Source organism: Impatiens glandulifera, unplaced genomic scaffold (genome assembly GCF_907164915.1).
Source record: "Impatiens glandulifera unplaced genomic scaffold, dImpGla2.1, whole genome shotgun sequence".
Lineage (NCBI taxonomy): Eukaryota > Viridiplantae > Streptophyta > Magnoliopsida > Ericales > Balsaminaceae > Impatiens > Impatiens glandulifera.
Genome location: NW_025919699.1, coordinates 143,412 through 161,931, shown reverse-complemented (window position 1 = coordinate 161,931; position 18,520 = coordinate 143,412). Strand labels below are relative to the sequence as shown.

The window sequence follows — 18,520 nt, the reverse complement described above, 5'->3', positions numbered from 1 at the left end:
AGATGCTACATAACAATTTATCCAAACATTCACCTTCGACACTTAGATCCTTGAGTGCTTTGAGACGTTACCAAATGAGTATGTTGAAAGAAATAATGAGACCTAGATTGAGGTGGGTGAGACCACTAAGATTTGAGATTCTATATATATAACTGTTCATTCGAACATTCACTTTCAACACTTAGATCTTTGAGTGCTTGGGGTGATTATTCGAATGAATTATTATTCATCATTAAGACTTTGGATTTGAAAATGTGAAGTAGTGTTATTCCCTTTGCTAGTAGTAGCGATGACAATGAAATTATCTTGCTATTTATAGCTGTTGGAGTACTTGTATGATGGAATAGTAACAAAGGTAAATGATAGAGCAACTTGTTATTTATATATATATTTAGAAAGTTTTGGATAAGTTTCAATTTAAGGTACTTGAAAATAGTTTTGTAAACACAACTCTTTAACACTTAAGTTATTTTGGTGGATTAATATAAATATCTATATTGTGTTTTAATAACTACTAACTTTATATTCCAATTCTATTGGAGAAATTAAAATATCTTCACATAAATATATTTTTTTAATTTAAGTTAGAGAAAATGTAAAAAGTGAATTGAGAAATGAAATGAATCATCAATGGTCAGTGCCGGAAAATGTGGTGGATGATGTTGACGTGGGTCAATATCCAATGATGCAGTTTTGTATGAGACAACGCTCAAGACATTAATGACGAGGATCCAAACAAGATGCAAATAGGACAAACTACTTAGAATTGAATAAATCAAGTATATACATGAAAAAGACAAATTTTATTGTAACAACACTTGAGGATGACGATGATCCAAAGATGATGCGATATTATACGACAAACTTCTTAAAATTCAATAAATAAAGTACGTAATTGAAGAAGATAAATTGTATATATAATTTCCTCTATCCACTAAAGTATACCTAGCTAGCCTACATCATTATTGATTGTTCAAGATTCACATCAATGAACCAAAATGAAAGATACCTTAAAATTTTATAGTTTAAAAATTTCACATGAATGGACCTCAATAGTCGTCTATAGTTTATAGTTTAATGGTTATCAATCATAAATCAATAAACTCATTTACATCCTTCACAAAACAAAATAAGCACTGCAACAAAATATAGTTTCAGCGACGCTTATATGCTGACACATATTAAACGTGGGTAAAGGTTAAGAGAAAAAGAGTTTTGCCCACCTTTAAATTATATGCAACAACCTTTGTTATTATTGTTATTTTGAAATATACTTGTTGTCAACCTTATAATTTAGTCACTTAAAATTTTAATATTTTTAACTTTAAAAATATTTTATTTCATTATTTTAATATATATAAACTAAAAATAAATGAAGTATTATATTATATTATATTATATTATATTATATTATATTATATTATATTATATTATATTAATATTTTAGAATTTTTTATGAAACTAAATATATAGATATTTAAATTTAACCTAATTCTATTATTATATTTTGTTTCTCCCTCTTCTGAAATGTTTCGCGGAGGCTCTTGACGGAAGAAGATGAATATCGTGAGAAGCGACGAAATCCAACCCCGATAACAAGAAAAGGATCTTCTAAAATAGCTGACTCCTAATTTGAAAGTGGGCGGCAAAGGACAAACCGAAGTCGACTCCCAATTTGAGATCGAGTCGTCTTCATTGTCGTTGGTTAGAGATCGAGTCGTATGCTACTAGTCCTCTTCTCCGCTACTAGTTGGATGATGTAAAGAATATGTAGAAAGTCAATTGAGAAATGAAATCAATTATCAATGGTCGCGTCGCCAAATGTGGTGGATGATGTTGATGTGGGCCAATATCCAATGATGTGGTTTTGTATGAGAAAACGCTCAAGACATTAATGATGAGGATCCAAACAAGATGTTGAATACGACAAACTTTTTAGAGTTGAATAAATTAAGTATATACAAGAAAAAGACAAATTATATCGTTATAACATTGAGGATGACGATAATCTAAAGATGATGCAATATTATCCGACAAACTCCTTAGAATTCAATAAATTGAGTATATAATTGAAGAAGACATATTGTATATCATTTCCTCTATCCACTAAAGTATACCTAACTAGCCCACTTCATTATTGATTGTTCAATATTCACATCAAGAAACCAAAATTAATGATACTTTGGAATTTTTAATCACATTCTTTACTATAAATAATTCCAAAGAAGATTAAATCTATATATAGATAACTTTAGTACAAGTTAGAATAAAAGTAAAATAATAAAAAGTAATAGAATTAGTCATTTTTTACTTGCATATGAAAAAAACTTTACTTTTATTAAAATAGGAGAGACTTGAAAATAAAAGGTGGAAATTTGAGGATAATCTAAAGGAAGAGACTTAACCTTCAATATTCCAATTTAAAGACCAAATGAAGAAATTTGAAAACACTATTTTTAGTATGCAAAAATGATCCATTACCAAATCCATTCATCATTTGATCCATTTCTTCTTCCATTCAATTCAATTCTCTACGTCACTCCACTCCACTCCTCATTTTTTATTTTCATTTTGAAAATGATCCATGAAAATTAAAGTGACGTTAATGCAACGACAAATGTGTTACATGAAGAAAAATGCAGAGAATAATAAAAAACAAAACGAGAAAAATAAAAATGCAAAATCACCGAGCAAGAAGATCTTCCAAAAGAACAATGAGATCACTCGTTGAGTCCACGTTCTTACCAGATTTCACCTCAGCCATTGTCATGATAATAACATTTTGAATGGACCTCAATGTTCGTCTATAGTTTTCAAAGTTCTTCAGTTCCGCTCAAGCCAAATAATCCCCCACAAAATAACTGGAATAAAAGCCTACCGTTTTAGACCAGCTAATTTGACTGCCTCCACTCAAATTTTCCAACAACCATTAGTTGAACCCTAGTCAAATTCAAAGAAGGCTCCAAACCCCCAACTACGGACTCACAATGCAAGAGGAGGTGCAAAACTGTCTCCACCGCCTTAAGACATCAACATTGACTTGCCATAATAAACCCTTACACTTAATTTTGTCATCTGTTAAAATACCTCCATGAATAGAACTCCAACCAAAAAACGAAATATTAGTAGGCACCTTAGAGTTCCATAACAAGTTCAAACAAAAACTCCATGGACAACTTTATATTGAGAGAAATCAGAAACATCACAAGCTTGATTTACTACGAGTGTATCAACTTCGGAATCCAAATTCTCATCCAGAAATAGAAAATGTTTTCAAATAGGCATAGCCAAACTAATGCCAAAATTGGCTCTTGATTCTAGTGGGATAGAAAATATAAAAATAAACATCATTTTCATTTAGTTTAGACACCCCTAACTTCAGCAGCAAGAAACAACTAATAATACTTCAGATACAGAAAAAAACAATTGAGATTGCAATGTGAATCCATAAGATATATTAATCTCTAAACTAAGATAAATTATAGATCTTGAAATGGATTTTTTCACTGCCATTCAAAATTGATTCAAATTCAAAATTCCATTATTTTCATTATGCAATAGCAATACACCATGAATCCAAAAGCCTCTAACATTTGATCTGTCTCTTCATCAACTTTCTGCAGCAGTCCACCACCTCCACCCCTTTTCTGTGACAGAAAAAACACAAATCTTGAATTCAGACTCAACCCCTCTTCATATCTTGCTTCATGCTGTCTGATCCAACCCGCAAAAAGTTCTCAATATCAATCATTTTCTAGAATTGCCAGCGAAATCTAGATACCTTATGGGAATTATAGCACCAACTTGAACCTCTTTTATAAGTAATTGTTCCTGCAAAACCTAAAATCTGGACATTAAAGAGAAAACATTTTTGTATTTTTAAATCAAATTTATCTAGTTTACTCACATATTCACTTTCTCTTCTTCTTGATGATTCTTAGTAATAGGAACACGACTGAGACGAGACTTTCAAGGTAAATGTGTACTTCAGTTAAATCATTCATACCATGAACCCTAATTTTCTCAAATGACTGTTGTTCTAAATTATACCAAATCTCACTGAAAATCAATGTTCAATAGTACTTTCTGGCTACATTTTGAATAAGAAATAGGTTTCACATTTCACATAGATACAAAATGATTTGTCCGTTAATATTGTAATCAATTTCGACCCATATTCATTTTCACCACCATATTCCTTCAGCAAAAATACATCCACAAAGAGTCGTCGTAATGACAACTTATCGAAAGGCATCCACCTAAATTATTCAAATATAAACATAAATGAGGACCAAGTACTCTATCTGTGGAATTACTGTGTATGTCTTAATAAATTATCCAAATATAAAACCAAAAAAATGTCAGGTACAAAATATTAATTGCGACAAAATATTAATTGAATAATTAGAAATTTAACATTCTTTAAATTATAATTTCAATAATTTAATAAATGTGTTAAATTTGTGTGCTTGTAAAAAAAACATGTCATATTATGGCACTCCTATGTTCCTTCAATCAAAACTAGATCATAATAATTATCAACTTGTTACAATCTAAAAAATATGGATAATAATAATGTTAATGTTCATTAAATTAATAGTCCACTAAGAATATCTTGATATATGCATATTGTGATCACTGGTTTTATTTTATTAAGAATAGTTGAATAATGTATTGACATCAATACAAAATACTACAAATATTGAAATGAATAGAAAATTGCATCTTCACTTGTAATCCAATAAACTTCTAAATTTCAAATTATGCACATTTGATTGACAAGTCGCTTATTAAATTGTACTAGTATGAAAAAACTTTGCATTACGGTCACCCCAAATATACATAATTTTACTCTATTAAAAATATATATAGCTAATGTAAAAGAAAAACATTTACTTTCAATATTATGATTTAAAGACAGACTAAATGGAAATCTGAAAACAATTTTCATGTTTTCTATATAAGATCAAATTTGAAAAAAGAACATAATTTCTCATCCAAAACCAAAAAATGTTTTCAAACTAATGGCGAAATGCCTCTTTGATTATATTCCTTTTTAGCAAATAGAAAAGTAAAAAAAAAACTCACCATCTGGTTTAGTGCCTTTTAAGGAGACAATCAGTTAAGAAATCCCTAATTTATGGCTACAACAGCTAATAATATTTCAGAAATGGAGAAAGATTTGAGATTGCAATGTCAAAATGAAAATGTACCATAAAATATAATAGTTTCCAATCTAAGATGAGTTATAGATCTTGAAATGGTCTTTCTCACTGTCATTCAAAACTTATTCTAATTCAAAATTCCCATTATTTTTAGTATGCAATTGCAATGCACCATTGAATCCAAAACATCATTAAGCAGTCATTTACTTTAGCTTCTACCATTATGATCTGAAACTCTTCATCAATTCTCTGCATCACTCCACCACCTCCCCGTCTTTTCTGTCACAAAAAAAACACAAATCTTGAATTCAGACTCAAACCCTATTCTAATCTTGGTGCATGTTGTCTAACCCTGAAAATGATCTCAGTATCAATCATATTCTAAAATCGCGAGTGAATATACATATTAAAGGGAATTAAGTGACTTGTATAGTACGCAAATTTGGAGATCCACGCAATAAATATGATATAAAAGGCGTTTCCAAATAACACATTATCAAATTAGCAAATAGTATACATAGAAAAGTGCACATATTTGATATTTAATCTAGATACCTTGTAGGAATTAGAGCACCAACTTGAACCCCTTTGATAAAAAATTGTTCCTGCAAAAACAAAAATCTAGACAATTTAGAGAAACCCATCTCCAACTTCTAAATCAAACTTAACATATATGTATCTAGTCTACTCACATGTTATTTTCCTCTTTTTTATGAAGATTCTTCTTAGCATTGGAATTGGTTACAGCTGCTGCAACATCGACGGAGACGAGACTTTCCACGCAAGTGAGAACATCAAGGAATTTATTCATACCATCAACCCAAATTTCCTCAAATGAATCATGCTCTAAATTATACCAAACAAGTATCTTAAAATTAAGGTCTAAGAGTACTTTCTTACCACTTTTTGAATAGGCAATAGGTTTCACAGCGTAAACGGAAGCAAATTGAATTGTTGGTGATATTGTAACAAATTTTGACCAATATTCACTTTTCCCGCCATATTCCTTCAACAAAAATACATCTACACTCGTTGATTGGTATTGATAACTTAACGAAAGACATCCTTCTAAATTATCCAAATATAAACCAGAATCAATACCACAAAACTCTGGTGGTGGAATTACTCTATATTTCTCAGTCCTAATATCAAAGGCAACAATTGAGCTTTCTTTTTTTGAATCCAACATCACATCTGAGATCCAGTGCACAGCTCCCCCGGCTATTGAATTTCCAGTTCTGTTAAAGTCCGGACAGTGAAGACAATTCTCTGACTTATGCCAGGAATTTGATTTTAAACTATAAACCTTAACCTCAAAATCTTGAAAATCGCTCCCATAAAGTACCACAAGTCTCACCACCTTGTAATCGCCATTTATGTTATCGTAACCAAGTTGATAAACTCGCTCTCGTCGAGTATTTCCAAAGACTTTCTTCTCACTGGCAATTTCAGTTGGTGTGTAAGGCAATTTTATAGACTTCCTAGTTGAAGGATTCCATAAAATGACATCTCCAATGGGATTCGACATGCAGAGCAAGCCATCACAGGAGCCCCAAAGGGTCTCGTAATTCTTATAACACCTCAACGGATGGTTATCAACATCTACAGGTTGAATAACGTCGTTGTCTAAGGAATCAAAGTCCACCCTATAGGTATCGCCGTCCCACAGGAGGAGGTCGAGGTTGCTCTTGGTTTGGACTGATCGGTTCAGATGCAATTTAACGAAATAGGAAGTACTGATTAGGGCAAGCCAAGGTTTAGATACACACCTTGAACGGAGGATACACTTAACAGGCAATCGAGAAAGAATGTTTGCTATAATCTCATCCGGAAACGGCGACATCTTCTGCAGACTGTACAATGCAAGAAGAAAATGAAATCAGATTAGAAGAATTAACACTTCTCACCAAACAGGCTTACGAATAGGGTTTCAACTACCTTGGCTTTCCGCAGAAGCTGGGAGTAGGGTTTTGCAGGAGAAAAGAAAATGTTTTGACTTTGAGTTTTTGATTTTGACATAATAAATAATTTATTTGAAAAAATGATTATTTGTTATAAGAATTTTTTTTTGTTGTTAAAAATTAAAATCAATTAAGTTTGATAAAAAAAATATGTAACTTGATCTAAAAATTTATCAAAAAAATATTTTTTATCCATTATTTAATTTTTAATTTATCTTTTTTTAATAAATAAAAATAATAATAATTTCACTCTTCACTTTAATTAACCCTTTTCAGAATATTATGATTGTGTTAGTAACCAAATATTAATTTAAAAATATTTAATTTTAATTTGGTCAAATTTATTTTTAATTTTGTTTTTATTAAAACTTTTTTCAGATAACATATTTTATTATTTTAAAATATTTAAAATATAAAATATACAATATTTTACTTCACACAAATTTGTACTTAAATATTAATATGAAAACTCCTTAGAGTTGATTAAATTAAATATATACATGAAAAAGACAGATAAACAACCTTGGATGATGTCGATGATGTGATACTATTAGACAAAGAATTCAATAAATGATCCAAAGATGATGCAATACTATTAGACAAACTCCTTATAATTCAATAAATGAAGTATAGACAAATAGTATCCCTAGCTAGCTCGGTCACTTCATTATTTATTGTTCTAGATTCAAATCAAGAAAGTAAAATTAATGATACCTTAGAATTTTTAATCACATTGATACTCTTTGTCACTATACAAATCACATTAATAATAGTGTATTCTCTCTCATATTCATTCATGCTTTTCGGATATTCAGTGGCGAAATTTCAATTGACTACTATACAATAAATCAAAAACGGAATGAAATAACTTTCTTATGGAAAATCCATAAGGTACGAGAATCCTCAATACTCTGTCTTCCCGTCACTTTAATAATTGTGAGGATTCTTTAGTTTGGAGTGTTGAAAATGAAGAGGCACTCTAAACTTCGTTGTTTGTGTCATTCATTTTTGTTGTCATTTTGGTTGTTTTTTTTTATTTTCATTTTATTGGTTCATTCATTTTTTTTCAAAACTGGTTCTACCTGAATCCTGAACTCTTGTAATTTTTTACTCTTTTCGGATCTTTTTATTTAATTATATTATGTCATTATCTCATAACAATAAAAATTATATAATAAACTTTAGTAAAAATGAGAATAGAAGTAAAATAGTATAAAATATATAGATAATAAAAAAAATAATAAAGTTAGTTATTTTTTACTTGCAAATGAAAAAAACTTTACTTTTATTAATAATAGTCTAGAAAATAAAAGGTGGAAATTTGAGGATAATCTAAAGGAAGAGTTAACCTTAAATATTCCAATTTAAAACCCAAATGGAGAAAATTGAAAATACTATTTTTAGTATGCAAGGATCTTATAGATTCATTGTCAAATCCATTCAACATTTGATCCATTTCTTCATCCATTCAATCACAAAAAAAAAACACAAATCTTGAATTCAGATTCAAACCTGTCTTTATCTTAATTCAAATTGTCTAACCCAACAAAAAAATATCAGTATCAACCATATTCTAGAATTGCAAGCGAATAAACATTCAAAAAGAAAAAAAAAAGATGATTTGTTACCTACTGAAAAAACATATATTTGTTCATTAATCTATCTTGTAAGAATTATAAATCAACTTGAACCTCTTTGATAGGAAATTATTCCTGCAAAACCCAAAATCTTGAGATTAGAACAAAGACCATTTTTTATTTACAACATATATCTATCTAGTCTACTCATCGATTCATTTTCTCTTCTTCTTGAAGATTCTTCGCATTGGGCTGGAACATCGACATAGACAAACTTTCAAGGTAAATGCATAAACAAAAGTATGGTTTTGATATTCAACGAGAAAGTGTAAATCAATTATCATACGATAGGCTAAGAAAGAAGTATACAAAATTGGTAGACAAATCAACCATAGAGAGTGGACACATGGAAAATTTGGGACCAATGCAAATTTAAATTTTGAGCCCTATAAAAAAAAGAAAAAAATTATAAATATATATTTAATATTGAAAGAGAAAAATAAAGAAAAAAATAAAATTAATAATATAATATTATTAGATATTAAAAAGTGGGGTCCTATAAAAGTGGAGTCCTATATAACTACATATGTTTCCTTACCCTAAGTGGGCCCTACTATGTTGGGTGTCCAGCCAGGCCCTGCTATGTTGGGTGTCCAACCATTGGGCTTATAATATATATTATATATAATATATTATTACATATTATAATGATATATTATATATTATAATAATGTATGATATATTCTATATTATTATAGAGTAATGATAGGGGGAGCGAAAAATTTGCAGCGTGCAGCAAACTTATGTGGAAGCTAACTGACATGATGACTCAACATTTCAAATTTTATTTACCTCTATCCGGGTCATTAATAAATTTATCTCTCTTCTCTTTATTAATAATTTATTTTTTTATCCTCTTTTTCAATCCTTATTAATAATTTATTTTTATAGTTAATTTGTAAATATATATTTATATATTTTATTATTTAACTTATTCATTTATAAAAAATTTAAAATAATAATAATAGGGACAATAACAAACTAAATAAAAATATATATATTATATTTGATAAATTAAGATAATAAAAAATTAAATATAAATATTCTTAATTTTTTTAAATTAATTATTTATCTCCTCTCCCTATATATAATTTATATATTTATTTATTTTTAAAACGAATTATAATATGGAAAATAAATAAATTAAATATATAAATATATAATTTTTAAAATTATATATATATTTTTACTTAAACTCTTTAATAGTTGTTTTTCCTTTTTTTTCTCTCTTTAATTTTTTTTTATATTTTTTTTTCTTATAAATTATATTATAAACTTAATTAATTAACTCAAAATGTTATATATTCTCTTCTTATATTATTTATATTATGGGTTAACTCTTATAAAAAAATTATTTACAATTGAATATTAATATATCATAGTTTGAATTATATTTAATTTGAATATTAGTATATTTGATTTGAGTTAGTTCATCTTGACAAATCTTTAATTTTCATTATAACTCATTTTAAAAGCTAATAAATAAATTATTAACATATATATGTATATATATATTAATAGAGGAGAGAAATAATTAATTAAAAAATTAAGAATTTTTATATTTAATTTTTTATTCTTTTAAATATATATTTATCAAATATAATATATATTTGAAAATATATATTTTATTATTTTATTATTTAATTTATTACTGTCTCTATTATTATTTTAAATTTTATAAATAAATAAGTTAAATAATAAAATATATAAATACATATTTACAAATTAACTATAAAAATAAATTATTAATAAAGATTAAAGAAGAGATAAAAAATAAATGATTAATAAAAAGAAGAGAGAGAAATTATTAATGACCCGGAGAGAGGGGTAAATAAAATTTGAAATGTTGAGTCATCATGTCTAGTCAGCCTTCCATATAGATTCGCTACACATTCGCTGCAAATCTTTCGCTCCCCCTATCATTACTCATTATTATATATAGTATTCTATACCATATAATACATAGCAATGATTTCTAGTCAAGACACACAAGTTTGATGAAAACAAGAAACAAGACAGAGAGGTAAGACGAATACATGCATCAAGAAGAAAAACGTTTTTTTGTTCAGCTATTTTCTTCTCTTTCTAGATACTTTTAAAGATTTAGATAATCTTTTAGATTGTAAACATTATTTTGTAAGAACTCTGTATTACTCATTATAAATGATATTATAGTAGATGATTTAAACGGTATAAGAGTCCCGTAATTTTAATCTTGTTGAAGACTTTTCACGCTAAATATTGCATCTCTTTCTTTTGTTGTTTGTTTGATGAATAAAGATTGATAAGTTATAAATATAGCACTAAAACAAAAGGAAATATTTTCCGTATTAGATTCTTATTATCTACAAGTGATATTATAGCATGTTGTAATCCTTGTGATATTTATAATAATGAAGAGTAATACAAGTAGAATGATTATTCTTAATGGATCTAACTATAATGTGTGGAAATGCAAGATGGAAGATATTCTTTACGTAAAAAATTATTATTTACATGTGTTTGCTAATGAAAGACAAAAGACAAAACTGATGAGCAATGAACTTTGATTCATCGTCAAGTGTGTGGCTACATTATGAAATGGGTGGATGATAATGTTCTCAACCATGTTAGTGAAGATATACACGCGAAGAGTCTAAGAAGAAAGTTTAAATTATATGCTCGGAAGACTAGTAACAACAAACTGTTTCTACTTAAACTAATTATGGGCTTGAAGTACCAAGATGGAAACACCATGTCCGATCACTTGAATACATTTCAAGGGATTATTAATTAGATAGCTGGAATGAGTATCAAGTTTGATGATGAAGTGAAAAGGTTATGACTACTTGGTATATTATCGGACTCATGAGAGACGTTCAAAACGTCATTATCTAACTCAGTCGCAAATAGTATTTGTACTATGAAGGTGGTGAAGAGTAGCGTCCTCAATGAAGAGATGAGAATAAAATCCCAAGGTTCTTCTTGGCATTTTAATGTCCTACTTACTCAAAGAAATTTAGGACTAAGAGTAGAGGCCCGAATGAGAAAAGTATAAGCAAAAAGTAGATCTGATAACAATATTAATACCGAGTGTTATTGTGGCAAAAATGGGCATATCAAGAAATTTTACCGAACGTTCCTAAGAGAGAACATAAATACAAAAGATAAAGAAAGGAAAATCGATTACAATGACAAACATGAGAAAGTAAGTGTGATCACCAATGATTTCTTTAGTTTGTATGATTATGATGTTAATCTCATTTTCCAAAAGACTAGTTGGGTGAGTGCTTCAATACATGCCACATTGCGGAGGAATTTCTTCACATCCTACACTTCTAGTGATTGTGGAAGGGTTAGAATGGGTTACGATGACATTGCCAAAGTTATTGGTTTTGGAAATGGGTGCCTAAAGCTTCAAAATGACAATACATTGGCTCTGAAGAATGTGAAGCACATTGAATTTGATCTCCACTGGGAAGCTCAATGATGAAGGCTTTTGCAATACTTTTGTGACGGAAAATGGAAATTTAAAGGCTCATTGATATTGGCAAAGGGAGAAAAATGTTCATCATTGTATATGATGCAGGAAACGATTGTTAATTCTTCATTCAATACAATTGATGATGAAGAAAACATTGAGCTTTGGCAAACACACTTAGTCATATGAGCGAAAAATACTTGATGATATTGGCTAAGAAAAGTCTCCTCTATGAAGTGAAGAATGGTTCTTTGAAGAAGTGTACTAATTGTTTAATAGAGAAGCAGACAAGAATTGCCTTCAAGAATGTTTCTCACTCGCGAAAATCAAGTATACTTGATTTAGTATATTCTGATGTGTGGTCATATGAAAACAAAGACACTTGGTGATGCCTTATATTTCGTGACTTTTATTGATGATCATTCAAAGAAAGAGAGAAAAGAAAAATTAAATATAAATGAATACTTTCATGGTAAACTTCTGACCCTCTTTTTTCATATTAATTATAAATTAACTAGAGCATATTTTTGTTTTTTTTGGATAGAATAATATGGTTTATTATAGTCGTGAAAAATATGAGCACAAAATATAAAGATAGATACTCTCAGTTGTTTGGGTTAGGAAAATTTCAACTTTAGATCATACATAAATATCCTTGTAATTGTTTTTGGACAATATCTCTTTTGATTTAATTTATATATTCAATTTTTTTAAACCACACAAATAAATTAATTTGAGAAGATTCACTTGATACAATTTTCGTGTGGAAATGAAGCTAAAGGGACCACCTAGGAAAACGAGTCAAGTCCGAGTTGTGTTATACTCCAATTCGAGCTCAAAAAATATTAAAATAAAGTAATTGGGGATGGCCATCCAAATTTTAGTAATGGCCCTTGCAACATGATATAAATGGCCGAAGATAGGAGACATGACCCACACCAAGGCCGATTCTGAGAATTTGGGACCCAATGTAATTTTGATTTTTGGGCTCTTAAAATAGTAAAAATACAATAAAAAAAATTAATAATGTAAAATGAGATATAAATGGTTAATATATTATAATACGGAAATAAGAGATGAAAATGAGATAAAAAAGTTATATATATTGTATAATATATATTTAATATTAAAGGAGAATAAAAAAGAAAATTAATAATATAATACTATTAAATATTAAAAAATAAGGTCCCTATAATGGTGGAGGGCCTATACAATTCTTTACCAGAGTCGGCCCTGCCCACACCAAGCTCTTATTCATATCATTGTTATCCCTTTTATTGAATTATTCTCGGATTTCAAATGTTTTATACACTGCCATTTCTTATTATGAGAGTCCTCTTGTTCACATTGTGATTGCAATGAATTGAAGAAAACTCATAAATAAGTATTTTATTACATTATTACAAAAAAAAAAAAAATCTGCACAAAAAAAGTTAGAGTCAAATAGAAATCAAAGATGATGAAGAGAAACTCATAGTTAGGTGTTAAAGCGTAACAATTAATATCTACACAAATTTACATTGCTAAAACCCTTAAATATTATTAACAAGTCACAACGATTTTTCATGATATTGTTATTTTAAGCTACAATTTCTTATTTCCTTAGACACTATGAAACAATTAATAAAAGAGGAAGTGAATATATGATTGCGAAAAGTTTTTATTTTTTACGAAAAATAAGTTATCTCAGACTGTTACACAAGTTTAGTGGACAAATGGTCCTAAACATAACTGTACGGTGAAAATGATGATGTCGTATTGATAGACATGGTATACCTAATTAAATTTGAAAGGGTCAACAAAGAGGTGCCTCCTTAATTCTTAATATAACAAAAAAAAAAAAAAAGGGTGTAAAATAGTATTAAAATCTTTTCTATATATGAAGATAATTATAATATGTCCAATAGAATATAAATTTAGTAGTTATTAATTAACACAATAAAAATAGTTATTAAATAGAATTAGACATCTTACATGTCAGTACTACCTTAAACAATCTTAGTTTCGTCCCTAAAGAGTTTAAGCAGTAAATAGTTGATATTTGTTTTGAAATAAAATTATAAGGCATTAATATTAACTTGTAACTTAGTTCACTTAATTAAGATCTGTCAATCATTACTTCTTAAATTTCAAAAAAAAAATGTGTTATGGGTCATGCAGATTGCAGGCTATGAGGGTCCACACGGAAAGTGTGGTCCATTTTGTATGTGATAAGTCTTAGTAGGCACCACACAGAAAGTGTAGTCAAATTTGTATGTGATTTTTTTCAATTTATGTTCTTCAGTAGACACAGATATACGTGAGTACCAAAATAACATTTGTGAGAAGTTTATTTATCTGATTGATTGAGAGAGAAATCACCATGGTTGATGCAGCTCTAATCAGTGGTTTGGTTTCAAATTTGGCACCTCTGATTAATGATGAATTCTCTTTGTTTTGGAGTTTTAAGAAGGAGGTTCAAAAGCTATCGAGCACTCTATCTGCAATTAATGCCGTACTCAATGATGCTGAGCGAAAGACCGTGCGGGAGAAGGACGAACAAACGGAAGATTGGTTGCGAAAACTTAAAGATGTATTGTATGAAGTTCGGGACATCATGGATGAGTGCAGCTTTGAAGATCTTCGTCTTCAAGTCAAAAGGCGTAATGCCTCCTCTTCAACCCGGATCAAGGTAACCAACTTTATCACCCATCCTTTTAACAATACTAAGACGCGTCTCAAAATTGGTCACAAAATTAAGGATGTTCAAGAGAAGTTAGACCAAATTTCTTCCGAGCGCCAAAAGTTACATTTGCGTGAATCTATTCATGACACCAAAATAGACAAGTTTGCTAGTAATTGGCGTGAAACCATGTCTCTTCCTAGTTCTAGTAAAGTATATGGGAGAGATAAGGAGAAGAAACAGATTATTGATATTCTACTCAATAATACATCTAGTGTTAGTGTTGCTACAGAACTATCTGTTCTGCCAATTGTTGGAATTGGGGGTCTAGGTAAAACAACACTTTCCCAAATGGTCTTCAACGATGACCAGGTTTCTAAGCATTTTCATCCCAAAATCTGGGTTTGTGTTTCTGATGAATTTGATATTAAGTTGATCATCAAAGCCATCGTAGGAGCAAATAATGAAACTTCCTTGGAGATATTGCAGAAAATGATTCAAGATAAATTGAGAGGGAAAAGATATTTGATTGTATTGGATGATGTTTGGAATGAAAACGCAGATGCATGGAATCAATTGAGATCTATATTAGATTGTGGATCAAACGGTGCATTTGTCCTTACCACGACACGTAAAGGAAATGTGGCAAAAATAATGAAAAACCAAAGCATTCCACATTTTGAATTATCATCACTATCTGAAGATGATTGTTGGTTATTATTTGAAGAACGTGCATTTGAGCATGGAAAACCAAAACCTCCGAACTTCATTAATATTGGTAAAGAAATAGCTAAAAAATGTAAGGGTGTTCCCTTAGCAGCCAAGACATTGGGAAGTCAATTGGGGTTCAAGGGTGACGAAAAGGAATGGTGCAGAGTAAGAGATAGCGAGATATGGGAGATATCCCAAAATGAAGAATCTAATCTCTTTCCTATTCTAAGGTTGAGTTACTATGACCTCCCTTATTATTTGAGAAGATGTTTCGTGTTTTGTGCTATATTTCCCAAAGATACTAAAATTGAAAAGGAGACATTAATCCAATTGTGGATGGCCCATGGTTTAATTCCTAAAGTTAAAAACCAAGAAATGGAAGATGTTGGGAATACAATTTGGAAGGAGTTGTGTTGGAGATCATTTTTTCAAGATGAAAATGATAACAAAGATTGGTATGATACAGTTTATACAACTTGTAAGATCCATGATCTTATGCACGATCTTGCGCAATCTATTATGAGAGATGAATCTTATACAATAGATGCAAATAGCTCAAGTGATGAGCTAGGACAAGAAATTCATCATGTAACAATAATGGTTCATAAGTTAGACAAAACATCAATTTGTTCTCTTAAGAAAATTCGAGGGTTGCAATCAATAATGTTCAAAAGCAGTTATTGTAATGTCACAAAGGATATTTGGAGTGTCTTGAAGGAACTCTCGTCTTTACGTGTCCTTGAAGTAAGACGTCATGTGCAATATGAAGATTTGAGTCATGTGGGATGTCTAAAACATCTTAGATACCTAGACATTTCCTATAGTCAGATGACCTCATTGCCTAATAGTATTTGTGATCTCCTGAACTTACAGACTCTGAAACTCAATAACTGTTTTAAGCTTGAAAGTTTGCCTAGAAATACGATGGACCTTATTAACCTGAGACATCTCTATTTGGAGGGTTGTAATGGATTAAAATATATGCCTAGAGGGATGGGGCAATTGAAATATCTCAATAGGTTAAGCTTGTTTGTGATAGGCAATGAGGAAAGAGATTGTCAACTAGATGAAATAAAAGAATTGGATATCGGCGGATCTTTGACAATTAAGAATCTTGGAAGAGTTAGGGATGCATCTATTGCAAGAGGGATAAGTATGGCTACAAAGTCGAGTATCAATTCGTTGAAGTTGGAATGGACATCTGATGATGAAGCTGGTGATAATCAGAGCAAGAGTACTAGACATGAGAAAATAGGCGAAGCTCTAGAGATTTCAACTACAAGGCTAAAGATATTGAGAATGTATGGTTACAAAGGTGTGAATATCCCTAAATGGGTGAGAAAGCCATCTCTTTCTCTAACACGCCTTGTACTTAAGGGCTTGGACAATGTGAATAATATTGCTACTAGCCATGACATGAATGGAATTGAAGTAGTACTGTCATTCCCTTTCTTAAAGGTACTTACTATTAGTAACATGAAGAATTTGAGAGAATTGGTGTCTCCTACTATTCATAGTCCTGGAACATTCCCTAATCTATGCACACTGCAGATATCTTATTGCCCAAAGCTAGGGGCCTTGCCACCGCATCTCAAAGCCCTCAAACATGTAATTGTTTGGGGTGATTGTTCGGATGAGTTGTTATATAGCATCTCAAATCTTAGTGCTCTCACTCATCTCTCTATTCAGCATATGGAAGAAAGATGTGTTTTATTTCGGTCTGGTAAGGCATTAATGTTTGATGATGAGATACGCTCAACTTTCCAATCTCTTCAATCACTGTCTATCTGGGGCTGCAAGAAGTTAAGGCGTTTGTTGGATGAGGGAATGATAATGCAAGAGACATTAAAGATTAGTGCTTTCCAGAACCAACAAAAGCATCATCTTCTTCAAGGACAACAAACAGAAAGAACAAGAGCTGTCATCAACCTCATGAACTCTCTCAATGATTTGGATATTCATTTTTGTCCGGAGTTGATGATATCAGTTGAGGAATTTGGAAACCTCAATATTAATAATTCACTACAGAGATTGTTTATCAAGGATTGTCCTAAGTTGGTGTCCTCAAAAGAAGCGGACGATGTTATGGAACTCTTACGTTCCCTTCGAGCAAGACTTGATCCTATGATGTTCCATGTAGATATTCTATTGCATAAAGGAAGACAAAGAACAGAGCAGAGCATAGTGTCCTCATAAGCAAAATTGGTACATATTCTTCCATTGCAGAGCTCTCTTTCTTTCTATCATTTATTTTTAACCAAATATTTATTACTATCTGGTTTGCATTATATATCCTTTAAACTTATGGCTAATCATATAACATATATGTTCTAATCTTCTGCTTGTAGAAAATGGGCAAGTTATTGTCGGTACAGCCAAACCTCAAACCGCGTAAGTTTACACTTTTGATCTTTTCTTTTTGCAGCAGGTTTAATTGGATTTCAATTTTACTTTTACATATTTGATTTGATGCATATATAGTTATATCTACTTGTTGATCAGAAGGATGTAAATGGGCTGTTGTTATTGGGACTCTTGATTAATGATTGATTGAACATCTAAAATTTAAGTTTTATTTAGTTTCATATCTGTACAAATTTAGACTGTTAGATCTTAAATGATTTGGGATGTTTTTCTATGTCTGAGCATAAAATTGGATTGTGGTCATTTTTAGACGACTTTAGAAATTCAGTTATGATAAAATTTACAGAAATGTGTTAGATTTTCAGATGTTAATGGTACTGATATGATGCTCTTTTTTAAATACCCATTGTTCTAAAAATGCTACATATGATGTTATGTGCAGAGTATGTTATTTAGTGACTCCTTTATTCTGGCTTCCCCGTGGTACGAATCCAACATACCTTTCGAGACTGACTGAAACAATAATAGTAGAAACATTCACTTTAGAAATCAAAGACTAT

General features: G+C 30.1%; 2 protein-coding genes across 2 annotated transcripts; one reads left to right on the top strand and one right to left on the bottom strand.

Annotated features, from left to right (window-relative positions):
- Positions 1–3,530: 3,530 nt before the first annotated feature.
- Positions 3,531–7,008, bottom strand: LOC124918375 (F-box protein CPR1-like). Its single transcript, XM_047458551.1, has 5 exons — positions 5,858–7,008; positions 5,740–5,770; positions 5,373–5,444; positions 3,782–3,840; positions 3,531–3,714 (listed from the first exon to the last, which is right to left on the bottom strand). Exons 1-5 carry the CDS (start codon positions 7,006–7,008, stop codon positions 3,531–3,533), a joined length of 1,497 nt encoding a protein of 498 aa, XP_047314507.1.
- Positions 7,009–14,537: 7,529 nt separating this feature from the next.
- On the top strand, positions 14,538–17,995 carry LOC124918374 (putative disease resistance protein RGA4). The gene is made up of 2 exons (XM_047458550.1): positions 14,538–17,801; positions 17,945–17,995. The coding sequence occupies exon 1, from the start codon at positions 14,586–14,588 to the stop codon at positions 17,790–17,792; it is 3,207 nt and encodes a 1,068-aa protein (XP_047314506.1). The 5' UTR covers positions 14,538–14,585; the 3' UTR covers positions 17,793–17,801; positions 17,945–17,995.
- Positions 17,996–18,520: the final 525 nt, after the last annotated feature.

Excerpts from the sequence above, each read along its gene's own strand:
- LOC124918375 (XM_047458551.1), bottom strand. The coding sequence starts at position 7,008 with ATGTCGCCGTTTCCGGATGAGATTATAGCAAACATTCTTTCTCGATTG. Across the intron at positions 5,445-5,739 it reads TATCAAAGGGGTTCAAGTTG|AAAAGACGGGGAGGTGGTGG; the intron begins GTGCTCTAATTC and ends TTTTTGTGACAG. Across the intron at positions 3,841-5,372 it reads TCATAATGGTAGAAGCTAAA|GTTTTGCAGGAACAATTACT; the intron begins GTAAATGACTGC and ends TCCAGATTTTAG.
- LOC124918374 (XM_047458550.1), top strand. The coding sequence starts at position 14,586 with ATGGTTGATGCAGCTCTAATCAGTGGTTTGGTTTCAAATTTGGCACCT.